The sequence below is a fragment of the Colossoma macropomum genome, unplaced genomic scaffold (assembly GCF_904425465.1).
Source record: "Colossoma macropomum unplaced genomic scaffold, Colossoma_macropomum, whole genome shotgun sequence".
In the NCBI taxonomy this organism is placed as follows: domain Eukaryota; kingdom Metazoa; phylum Chordata; class Actinopteri; order Characiformes; family Serrasalmidae; genus Colossoma; species Colossoma macropomum.
Genome location: NW_023494802.1, coordinates 26868226 through 26881322, shown reverse-complemented (window position 1 = coordinate 26881322; position 13097 = coordinate 26868226). Strand labels below are relative to the sequence as shown.

Here is a 13097-nt window from a genome sequence, read left to right as displayed (position 1 = left end):
ATGAATGCTTTCCACCATGAATGCTTTTACAAAAATATGTTTTAGGCCAAGACCTTTGCAAAACTATGATCAAATAATCTATCAGGCTACAGGTTTGTAAGTAGTTCATGTAAGAATTTTCTAAGAGTGAAACTTTTTAGACAATAAACCACCAATCACCACCACTGTAAACAATTCTACGTAAATAGTGCCACATTTCACATCAAACCTCTCTGAATGACTTTCTTAATGGCTTACTTATGTAGAAGTTTTGAAAAATTGGTTGAATTTCCCTTTAGTTGAAATTGTATTGATGCAAGTATGAGCCTAGCTGAGTTAAACACATCTGCCATCAGCCTGTGTCATGCCATGCACCTCCTCCTCCTTCCTGCTTTTCTCACAGTTGAGAGCTAATGTCTCTGAAATGGAGATGTTTGCATTGGTGGTGCACTGTCACTTCTGGACCTTATGTGGCCAAACAGTAGCAGATCTTTGCTTTGGGAGACTCTTGCCTGTTTGCTTGTGAGACTCTACAAGCAAATTCAACAGTGCTGCTAGCATACAGTCATATACTAAGTTTGAAGTGCACATCCTTTACAGAAAGCAAACTTCTGCACAATTTCTATGTTTAACATACAGGCTTCTGAGTTTAACGTATTCCAAAAAAGGAACATCTGAAAAAATAATAATATAAATATAAAATATAAAACTTTCACACAAGACACATTTTATGTCTTATTTTTCCAACATGTTGATTTAAGCTAATAAATAGCAATTGTACATCAAAATATGAAGTGTAAATGTGTTAACTTATTTTCACTTAGAAAATGAACAAAACCTGAAATGTAGTTACTGGTACCCAAAATTTGTATATGATTGCATCTGTCTATGCTGTCTAGTCCTCTGCTTTACATCATGGTTATGTAATGTCAATTGTGATGATCGATACTATCCGATACTATTGCGTTTTCTTATTATACACTGGACAATTGTTGGACTCTCTAAGAGTGCAAGTCAGGAGATGTAAAAAGGTCCATAATCAGCTGAAAAGATGAGAGTAGAACTTCTCTACAGGTGGGACCATCCCTAATGCAATGATTTTTCCAAGCCTTATTGGAAGGTGATTCTATACTGATCACCACCAAGCAAAATCTCTCGCATTAGTGCCAATTGCACATGAGTAGCAACAATGTAACAGAATGGTGAGAATGGTCATATGTGGAAGTCTGCGCTTTCAGACTAGGGCGGGGCCACGGCTCCTGACTGCAGCACCCTCTCTTTTCAATTTCCAGTGGTTAAGCAGTTGTTAGACTTTCCAATCTAAAAATTTCAGAAGGTTTATACTACTGTATAATGGGTGGGTGATATAGCAAAGAATATAATATCATGATATGTTGAGGAAGAAAAATTTCTGAGGTTTGATAAGTTGGGCAGAGAAGACAGTAGTAAAACCAGGGAACCAGTAGTAAAAATACTATCAAAAATTTCCATCAATATCAAAATGGTCCAAAAACCATAAAGTAATTTATCACTATAAAGATAAAAATGGTAAAAATAGCCACCCCTACTGTCTATAACCAAGTAAGACTTCTGAGTGCCTAAAGTGTTTAACATTTCTGAGGGCACTTTGAAGAATCTAGGGCACATTAATGTTAAATTACTTGTCATACACAAGCTCAGCCATACTGTGAGCAGGGTTGCAAGGGCTAACGAAGGGGTTGGCTGCATAATTCAATTTCCTTTTTATCTTGAAAATCGAATTAGTAGTCAGATTTGCACACTGTGTATATGCTTTGTAAGTGTCTATTTGTGCTGATCGTCTCTTAGCAATAAGACCGTTTGCACTGTATAAATTTGGAGCTCACTGCTGATTTTTCCCTTTGCTAACGACATGTGGTGGGGTGTTTCCATGGACATAATAGTGCCAGGTCTACTTTCAAGACTACCCAGTCTAGCCACCAATTTGGGCAGAAATTGTTATACCAGGCCCTCACATGTAGAGCAGTGTCCAAGCCAGAGCTCACCCCGTAATTACCAGTGGCACTGCTAGATGCCCTACTCTCACCTTCAACAGAACTGGACAGAGGCAATTTGGAGGGAGAGAGGCGGAGGATCACCCTTTTGCACCACCAAACGGGAATCATCCTAACATGGGCGTCACCTTTGGACCTTTTTTTAAACTCCTTGCTGAATCAACAGACATGCGGTCACTTCTCTTGCTACAAAACATACACACAACCTCCCTCAACCCATTGAATGCTAATGTAAACACCCATTTCTCCTTAAATGAGCATGAAGCAAACACAAGATGAACCACATCCTTTGTGAGGCAGCATGAAATACAATAAAAAAGAGGGATCCATTCAGAAGCATTGTCAGCAAGGGAGGAAGACATAAGAAAAAGAAAGGAAAGATGAAAAAGAGGAAGAGGAAAAAAGGATGTTTTACTGCTTACTGTCCTCCACCCTTCATTCGCTCCTACTCACGCCCCTGTGTCTACTCATATGCCTGCCCTGCTCCACCCAGTCGAAAAGGAGGATATACTCCATAATTACGCTCAACGGCAAGTTTCCACTCCATGCCAGCCCTCTTTGTCTCAGATTCCCGCTAACTTTTTACTAGTCTGTTCTGGGCAAGTACTACAAGCTTCTGACCATCTCATCAATCAGGCCAACAAAGATCTTTGACAGCACTGTGGAAATTGTTTTTTTTCCTCTATTCATCTTTTTGCTTCTTTGGGATTGCCCTTCTACTCACAGTTTTGCCTCTTCACTTTTTTGAAATTAGCTGCCCTTCTAATAAACAGTAAGCATTAACTCAGTAAACCTCAATTAAGAAGCTAAAAGGACAAAAGAAAATTGCTTTGAATTGAGAAGAAATGACTCCAAAGCACAGCACATGGGACACAAAGAAAATAAAATACCTGCGTGGACTTTGTTTACTAAAGAACTTAGTCTGTACTTACTATGGAAGAGCAGAACACACAGCGCCAAAGCCAAAGCCATCCTTCTCCACATCTCATTCATTTTCCTCATGGCCATCCTCCTTTGTGAGCAGGCTGCAGCAGTGTGTGTGAGCGTGTACAGAGTGCTGGGTGAGTTAAGGGGTTTCCTGTGACTAACGTGTACTGCGCGGGACACACTGGCAGGATAAAGCGTGGTTTGTGCTCCTGTGGTTTTATACAGCCCCACCACTACCCCTCTCTCTCTCTCTCTCTCTCTCTCTCTCTCTCTCTCTCTCTCTCTCTTTCCTCTCTCACTGTCTCCACACCCCCTTTCTCACTGGCTTGTCTAACCTCTCCCCTTTCTGCAAAACAAGCTGGGCCTGAGTAGAGGGAGAAAGAGATGAGGAGGCACATGTGTATACTTATAAGAGTATATTGGCTGCGAAACTGTGTTGTATATTTGGTGTGAATGTGTACTGCACTTTTTCAGTGAAATTATTTTAACACATTCTCAATAGATTTGAACCTAAACATATCTCAAACTTAGTCCCACAAGGACTGAGGGAAATTTGAAATGAGAACATTTGCACGCTCATCTTCATTGCATCACTCATTCATATCTTTAAAATAAAATGGATCAGTTTTATTATATGCCCATCCAAGCCCAGCATCTGGGGGTCATTTAATGGGGCAATGCCCCACCAACCAACCGTTGTGCCATACTAAACTCAAAAAAAAACAAAGTGAAACTAGTCTTTATCCTCTTTGCTGTACTGCTTACCGTGCCTCGGTGTAAAGGCCAACATTGATTATCATAGGAGGGTTTGCATGCATAACTTTGTATTTGCTGTATTTAACGGATGTGCTGTATGTTGTGTATGTTGAGGGTTTCCTGTAAATGTGTGGCAACTCTATTTTTCTATGTTGTTTTTTCTATGTTGTTTTAATTAATAAATTTTTTTGTCCTGTCACATGGACAGAAATACCCCAACCTCTGGCCCCACAATGGTTTTAAGACGCCATGGTTTTAGAGCCAGGCCTGCAGCCTTCTCAGTAGTGTCCCAATCTAAATGAATTTGAAGATGCGTTTACATTTGTAGTTTGGTTCCACAGGTCCAGATCAAAAGCAGAAAATAACACATTGTTGCATTTGTGTTCTGGTTAGTAGTAGAGTTTTTGATATCAAACCAAAATATGTAAACAAAGGTCATACGGATAAAAGCATCACAACTGACTGAGCAGATTTTATTACATATATTCGATAACAATTTTACACCAACTGCTGACTGCATTAAGAGAGCACTCACACCAGGGTACAGTTAAATCAAATGAAATTCTTGCAGCATCAAAGCATCATTCATTCATACCCATTCATTGTCTTTTAAAATGTTCTGCATAAGTTCAGATCTGCTCTTTGAGACAGTGACATGAGGGATAGCTATGGGTCATATGCACCTGGTCAACAGAAAAAGCTCTCCCGAGTCTCCCTCATGTTGCATGCATAGCTGAGTAGAAAAACATAGTGCCATGCTTTGGCTTTGGTTTCAAAATCATTCATTTTTTTAACCCCTTAATCTACTTACATTTTAGTTATTTACCTCTTGAATCCAAAGTGTATTATTCAGTTTTTAATTTTTGATTTATTATGCAGTGCTATTCAGGTAAGTACCAGTACTGTAACTAATATACAGATTATACAGAAAGTGAGGAAACAAAGTGTTGGCCCTGTATGGGTTAACGTTTATTATACATTACACAAACACAGATGCACACATACAAAATATATCCCAATCAGGCTGAATAAACCCCTCCGTTTGTTTCTGGACCCAACAGTGGGCAGTGATCTTTCACACGTAGCTGTGGGTGAGCCTCAGGCTGGAGAGCATCTGGACTCATGGGCGTGAGATGTATGCTTTGTGTTTTTTTGGGGACCGCTTGCAAAGCAGCTTGTCAAGCGGTGCGGGCCAGATGGGGGGAATGGAGCCAAGAGCAGGGGTGTGGGTCTCCTCCCACAGTCCTCTTTTTCTTTCTTCACTCATTTTGGGGGAGAGGAGCAGTAATCTGATCTCTTGGCTGCTACTCTTTGTGAAGAGAACGACTCCTTATGAGCCTTACCTAACACTCAAGCACAAATCAGCACTTTTGCCAAAGCCATTCAAAGACACACAAACATACACTCTTACAGAGCTTTAAATACTTCAGGGCTGCTTAGATACAACTGTATTTATATCTGTGTAACATATTGGTATGAACATGACTTTCATCCAGGTGTTTTCGTATAGAGTGGCTTTGTTTCTTGAGGGAACGGAGAGAGTGCAAGACAAAGAGACAAAGTCCGTACAAAATTGGAGCGAGCATAATAGACTATGAAAGACGATTTGTATGCTTTGTCACTGCATGGAAAACAAAATGTGCAACAACAACAACAACAACAACAACAACAACATAATAATAATAATAATAATAATAATAATAATAATAATATGGTTGAATTTCCATAGAACTGTAAATGAATATGGTTTTGCCTACACCTATATTTATTTATTTATTTAAATGTTTGTTCGTATGGTACACTTATATAACACATTACTAATTATGTACATTTAATCACACACAGTACTAGTTCTAAATTGAAGAAAATCAAGCAACTACAGATTAAAAATCCACAGGTGTTTCCATCCATCCTTCCACTGTGAGACGACAACTCTACACTTTGGGTGTGAAAGAATGTGTAGCTGTCCAGAAGCTGTTACTGGAAAGGAAATAGACGAAAAAAAGAGGATTTGCAGTAAAACACCAGAACTAGACATCTGAGATGTGGAGTAAGACAGAAAAATCTGCTGTTTTGAAACTTTATTCATTTTGAAATTATGCCATGTCAAGCATACCAATAAGCACAAATAAATATGCAATAAAATCAATGTGCCATCCATTTTCAGCAAGGCACATTCAGAGATAGCTTTTCCAGTCATATGAAACAAGCTGAAACATCTCTGCTGCTTCCCCTTTATGAATACTGGATGCAATTGAGGTTTGATTAGAGTTCTAGCAAAAAGTCCAATAAGAAAGATATTGACAATTAATTAACAATCAATAAAAGAAAAGCTCATGTCTGTATGGAGCAGGGTTTAGCATCACTTTTGCTTCTTTTGCTTCACACTATGTTTGCTGACTCAGAACAGACAATAATAACCCTGGAGCTGCACTGGATTGGGCTGTGGAGGGGGTTTATGGAGGGAGTACATGAGTGGGAGAAAAGTTTCAGTCCGGTGTGAGTCGTGTTTCCACAGAAAAGGATCTTACAAGAGTCCACACACTTGGTTTTGTTATTTAGTATACTCCATGTGCATATATCCACTTCACATTTACACAAATAATGTGTTTTTCTACTTGAAATATGGATAAGTTAAGTATGGATAAAAAGTATGTGTTCATAAGCATAAACAAAGATTAACATAAAAAAAAACCCAAAAAAAACATGAAATCAAATACAATGGGGTCCAAATGAGACCACTGGTAAAAAATGTCTCTATTTTGCATTTCTTTTTAAATTTAATACAACATTTTTGACAAAATGATGTTATCAGCAACAATTTGAGTGAAAAGTAGAATCTTTCATTGTTTCAGAATTTCAGAATTTTCAGAATAACAAGAAAGGTAAGAAAGGAAAAAGTTGCACAGAGAGCAATAAACAATAAAGTGCCCTGCCATCTTCTCTATTTCTACACCTCACGCAAAACTCCTTTGCTAAAAGAGAAACACAGAGATGCACATCTAAAATTTGATCACATGCATTTAGATAAATCTAAACTGTTTTGGAACAATGTGCTTTGGTCAAACAAAACAAAAATAGAACTCTTTGGCAATAATTCATTGTGTCATGTTTGGAGAAAGAAAGGTTGCACATATGATCCTAAGAGCATCATATTCTCAGTGAAGCATGATGGTGGGAGTATCATGATATGGAGCTGCTTCTCTCCAAATGGTACTGGGGTATTACACATCATCAAAGGAAACATGAATGGAGGGGATGTATGGGGATATATTAGAAAAGAATTCAATCTCATAGGCCAAGAAAGAGGAGAAGATGGATGTTTCAAAAAGACGCCAACTCCAAACATACAGCAAAAGTAAGGTAATAGTGTTTTACTTAGCTCAGCCAATCTCCTGATATGAATCCTATTGAAAAATTATGGAAAATTTATTATGACATTGAGAATCCAACCATGGGAACATGGTAGCCTTGGGGAATTAAATGTGGTTTGTCCAAAGAAATGGGCAAAAATTTAACCGCAATGCTGCAGAAAGCTAATTACATCGTACTGTAGAGGTTGTGAGGCTGTAATTGCCAACAACAGCTTTGCAACAAAATATTGATGTTATGAATATGTGGTATCTGAATACTTTTTTCCCCTTTAATTTATTTGTTAATGCTTATGAACGCATACTTTTTGTTCATATGTTAAGTACAGTGTCAATAGACCTTGTGTGTGTAAGTGTGTTGTAGATATATGCACTGAAAATCTATTAATTAGCAAAAACAAAGGGTCTGAACACTTGTTTCTTCTCATTGTACTTCTCAATACATTGTTTCTCACACACAAAAAGAAATGAATGAGAGTGTTTAGAATATGTGTTCCAATAGATTAAAAACTATGAGGTTTTGCCAGTGCCAGACGAATGAACAATGATGTTGTTCATGGTTCAGAATGCGCACTGAGGCACCACATCACAGGCAAGCTTATTTTTGAAGTTCATCGAAAATGAATGTATCATTTGTCCAAACGGCAGATGGTAATGACAGCCTTGAGCTTTGGAGAGCATTTTACTTGCACAAGATTGTTTGTGAGAAAGAAATGGGAATTTCGCTGGCAGTCTATGATTTCTTATTTGAGGCCCTGCTCAGCAGAATTATCGTAATGATTGTTATTTTGTCAGTTTGTTTATACGCTGTAAATCACACACATGAAATCCACACAAGTCGTGCAGAAACATGCACACACACACACAAAGCCAAACCTGGTTTGCATTACCACTGAAAAAGAATAATTATTGCTCTCTCTCTCTCTTTCTCTCTCTCTGTCTGTCTGTCTTTCTCTCTATTTCTTTCTCTCTCTCACACACAGTCCCATGTGTATTTTAAGTAGGGATTGCCTCACAGAAAGTCAGATTCACTTCTTTTTTTGAGAACAAAAGAGAAAAGAGGGCATTAGAATGTAATATAAAATTCCCCCTTTCGCTGCTTGTATGTCACTCCAGTATCTCTGTACCCTTTGCTTGCTGTGTTGCTACTGTCACGGCCGAACCAGTGGCCTGGAGGCAGGCAACAAAAAGGCCAGAGCGCCTGAGACCCGTGTGATTCCTTCTCTTTTTCAGAGAGAGAAAAATGCTACTTTACATAAGCTGTCCCACAGCCAGCTGGCATTCTCCAGAGAGAGGGTATGACCGACACATACACCGCCCAGAGCCATCATACAGCAAACATTAGCCCTGCTAAGCAACAAATTCGTCTCCTGCTCTCAGTTCAGTATCACCTATTCATGAAACGGCCTCCTATAATTACCCCTGCGCTCTGCATGACGGCCCTTGAGCATGTGTGTGTTTTTCCTCCGTCTTATGGAAAACTGGATGGAGCGTGATTCTGCCTTCATGTGCTATCGGAATTAGTGTAATAATGAGTTTCCAATGCAAAAGTTCCATTAGAACGTCCCGTCAAGTTGTAATTGACCTATTCATGCTCTGCAACTGTCTTTTGGTGCAAGGTCGGACAAGCAAGGTTCAACCCCATTTGACCTAACCTCACCTAAGAAATTGTGGCATGCGGTTTTTGAAAAATGCATATATTATTTCATTAGATTGCTCTAAACCTTGTCAAGTTCTTAGTTAAAATGCTAGGCCACTGGGCTGGACTATGTTGGGACATTTTGGGAACATCATCTTGATTACACACACACACACAAAAAATAAAAACAGTATGATCTTTTACATTCATTTTCATACAAAATAAATTTTTATCTGAAATGAATAATGCATTCTGTGTTTATTTTGCCAAAAAACTGTTTTTGACTTTATTATGTGCTGCAGTTTCTCATTACATTTTGTAAAGCTTCTCCAGCAGCAACAAAGAAAGGATTAATTTGTAGAAGGAGCAAGGAACTTTAAAAACAATTCTGATACCCCAGTAGTGTAGCCAGAATTTAATATTATGAGGGACCCAGTTACAGGCTGGGGAGGCACTTAGTAAGCATTACTGTATGTCCCACACGCTCCAGAACACTGTAGTATGGTTGACAACTACCAATTAGCAAACTAGCCTACATCATTGTAGCTACCATGTCCTGAAACGCAAAAAAAAATTTATTTTAAACACAACGCATCATTGCTCACCTCATATTCAACTGCTTTGTTACTGCAAATGCTGATAGAAAACCACATAGGGTAAAGGCTAATTAACTAGATTCCTAATATTAACAGAACTAGGGCCAGATGACTGGGGCCAGTGGTTTTCTTTTTTCTCTGTGTTTCTTCTGCAGTCAGGAAGAGGAGGGCTGCTAGTTTGTTTGCAGCTGCGTTACCACTAAGCTCTTGTACATCTGTCTGACATTCATAATTCACAATGACACATTTGAACAGGCTACAGGGATCCCTTCTGCTGCTGCTACATCGGACGTGCCACTTGTAGCAGGGGACAGTTTATCAAGCTGAAGCATCTTGAAAGAGCATAGCTAATCTGTGGACCTGCATCTTTCTCAGATGAAGTTCTGCTCAGTATAGTGTCCTTGGGAATTCTGAAGCACACATATTTGGAGAACTTTGTGAATGTGTTTATTCAGTGGCAATTAGAAATCTCCCCATCATTTAGTATTAATATAAAACTTTAATACATTAAACAAAAGTGAATAATGAATAGCAAATGCTGAGCTGCTGTAAATCTTTAATAGGCTACTAAGGGACCACACTGAATGAGTTGAATGGTGTAGGCTGATTCATGGACAAATTACTTTCTGTAATGGTGCAGTGGATCCAACATTTGGTGTTTATGGCTTCCAAACAGTAACACAACCATATGCTCGCTTTTCATTGGCTGTTCAAATGAGACATGGTCGTAAAGGCCTCCAAAGAAGAGACGTTTGTGCTTCTGGCATGCTGAGGTGCTGTGTGTGTCACTTATACCAAATACTTTTATACTGAAGAGCATTTGATATAATAGTCTTTGTACAGCTGTTCTTATATTACTGTCTGTCCAGTACTGTGCTACATACTACTTTACACCATCCAACACAATTCACTGACTTATACTGTCTGGTCCTGCTCTATGTGTACTGTTTAACTGTATGTCATTGTCATGTACTTTAGTATATAGTATAACTTTTTTAGAAGCTCCTAAATGGCTGGAACATGCGTTACTGTTAGGCAAAAGTGAGGGGAATATGAGCCTATTTATTTTGGATGTGCTCAAGAGCGCCCTTTGTTTGACAAAGTGGGAAGACATTATTGAGTGGCAGTTCTCCACACTACACATTCTCTGCTATGACCCCGTTTACACATGGATGTTACAAGCAACTTGAGGATTATATACGGAAAGAGATTATCCACATAACATTGCAGGTAAAAAGAACCTAAGACTTGTTTAAAACAGATCAAGTTTAAATCGCCCAAACCACTTTAGGAGCTCATTTGAGATGCATTTTATTCACATGCTACACCAGTGTAAATACATCTCTAGGCCACATTCGACAACCAAAACCCTTCTCAATACTGTGATTCCTGCCCCTGCTGTTCTGCATAAGGGAAAAAAAAAACTACTGGACCACCAAGACTAAACAGAGTAGTTGCAGCTGCTTCAGTTTAGCTCTTTTTACACAAGTTTCTCTTCTGAGTTTGATTCAGGAGCCTCCAGCAGTGCTAGTTAAAATAAAGTGTCAGTTGGTTAATCTGTACTTCGCCTCATTGTTATTTACTGTGTTGCAACAATACAATAGGTGTTAACGCATACCGTCCATGATCATGAAAACTAATACAAGAGGCTAATTATTCTAAATAGCTTCCTCCTTGTAAACACTGATGTAAAGCCAGTGTAAAGAAATGAATAATGTCACCATCCTTTGTATAACAAGAACAACACTAGCAATTGGTTGTTGTATACATGATTTTTCTGAAAGCCCAATAGGGACTACTATGACTGTTCACTATTTCCATTTGCTGGTTTTCTGTTTTTGGTCGCATTTAAACACTATATTAAATTGTTTTTTGAAAAATATATGCCCATTTTGAATTTGATGCCAGCATCACGTTTCAAAAAAGCTGGAATATGGGCAACAAAAGACTGGTCAAGTTTGTAATGCTAAAAAAACACCTGGTGGAACAACTTACAATTAATTAGTTTAACTGGCAACAAGTCAGTAACTTGATTGGGTATAAAAGAGCATCCCAGCGAGTCTTTAAGAAGTAAAGATGGGGAAGGGTTCACCACTCTGTGAAAGACTGTGCAGGTAAATAGTGCAAAAATTATGTTTCTCAATGTAAAACAGCAAAGAACTTGGGGATTTCATCATCTATGATACATAATATCATTAAAAGATTTGGAGAATCCAAAGAAATTTACACAAGGGACAAGCTCGAAAACCAACATAGGCTGGCTGTGGTCTTCATGCCCTCAGGAAACACTGCATTAAAAACAGTGTAGTGGAAATCACTGCAAGGGCTCGGGAACACTTCCAAAAACCATTGTCTGTGAACACAGTTCGTTGCTGCATCCATAAATGCAAGTTAATTTAAAAATATATACCATTTTAAAAGAAACACAAGCAATGCTTGTTTATTGACTACTTCAAATCAGCGTACAGCAAATGAAGTTCCTGCTAAAGCCTGAGTAGACTGATAAAATAGTGTGATGATGATCAGTTATGCATCTCAGCATTACTAACCTTTTTTTGAGAGATGATAGAAATTCATGAGTAATAAGCTTAGCATTGGTGTTGTACTGGACGTTTTGTGACAAGTTACATGCAGTAACAGCAAGGAAAAGTGTGAAGTATGTTACTTTTTTTGTATTGTAATGGAATATATTGCTGAATACATTTAGGACAGTGTATTCAGTATTCAGCCATCACTACTTTTTCAAAGTATTCTGCTCAATCCTGTGTGCACGCGGTCATGGTCTGTAGCGCCACTGTAGCTCCAGTGAATGACTTGCTCTCTCGAACGCAGACAGCTTTCGGGGGAATAAAAACTGTTCTACTGAAAGTGGCTTTGAACAGCACTGACTTTACAGTGTGAACTGCCTTCAGTGTAGACTTGGTCTATGTTACACGCAGATTGGAATTAAACTCACTGTCCTACACCCATAAGAACAATAACAAAGACTTTCTTTATGTTGTTCTGGTATATAAATAAAATAAATAAAGTTTAACTGGTCTGAATTTAATTGAATTACGCTCCTTGCTCTTTTTATAGCGCAGCCAAAACAAAAAAAAAGGAAACTCATGATGTAAGGCAATGATATAAAGTGTTTAGACAAAGAGTACAATAGCTATTGAGGAAGAAGTTGTCTGCTTGCATTCCAAAGTGTGAGAGTGAATTGTTCTGGATGGAAATGGCAGCAGATAGACATATGGGTTAAAAATATCAGTAAACATAATTTAAAAGGCATTTATGTGCCCCTGTTTTTGACCGAGACACAGCCAGTTATATTTGATTACAACTATGGCTGTTCAAAAACAGCTACCTTTTATGTATAAAATATATATAGCTTACAGAGCTGTTGCTGAATGAAAATCTGAATGAGTTTGGCCTCTCATCCTCAGCACAGGAATCTTTATCCATCAGTTTCATATTAGTCTGATAACATGCTTTGACAGATTCTTTGCCAAGTTCCGGCACTTCCCACACTTGCGTTGTGCTGCTCATAGTCTCCATCAATGTCATGCTGTCAGCTATTGAAGGAAGCACATGTGTGCACAAATTACATACAGTGATAAGCATGGACAATTTACATAGAGGACATTTATTATTTCTCTTAGAGACATATGAGTAACGCAAGCTATACATTTGTATTAAGTCAGTAACCGTAATTCAATTACACAAATTAACGCTCACTGAGTACTTTATTAGGCACACCTACTTTGTATTTACACCTATTGTCCAATATATCAGCTCTACTTACCATAGGTGC

General features: G+C 38.4%; 1 protein-coding gene across 1 annotated transcript in view; it reads right to left on the bottom strand.

Moving 5' to 3' along the window:
* The window catches only part of si:dkey-261h17.1, a 39329-nt gene extending 36171 nt beyond the window's left edge, over positions 1 to 3158 (bottom strand). The window contains exon 1 of the mRNA XM_036591298.1: positions 2945 to 3158. Within this exon, the coding sequence (XP_036447191.1) occupies positions 2945 to 3020 (76 nt within the window). The 5' untranslated portion in view covers positions 3021 to 3158. The remainder of the gene's footprint in view (positions 1 to 2944) is intronic.
* Positions 3159 to 13097: the final 9939 nt, after the last annotated feature.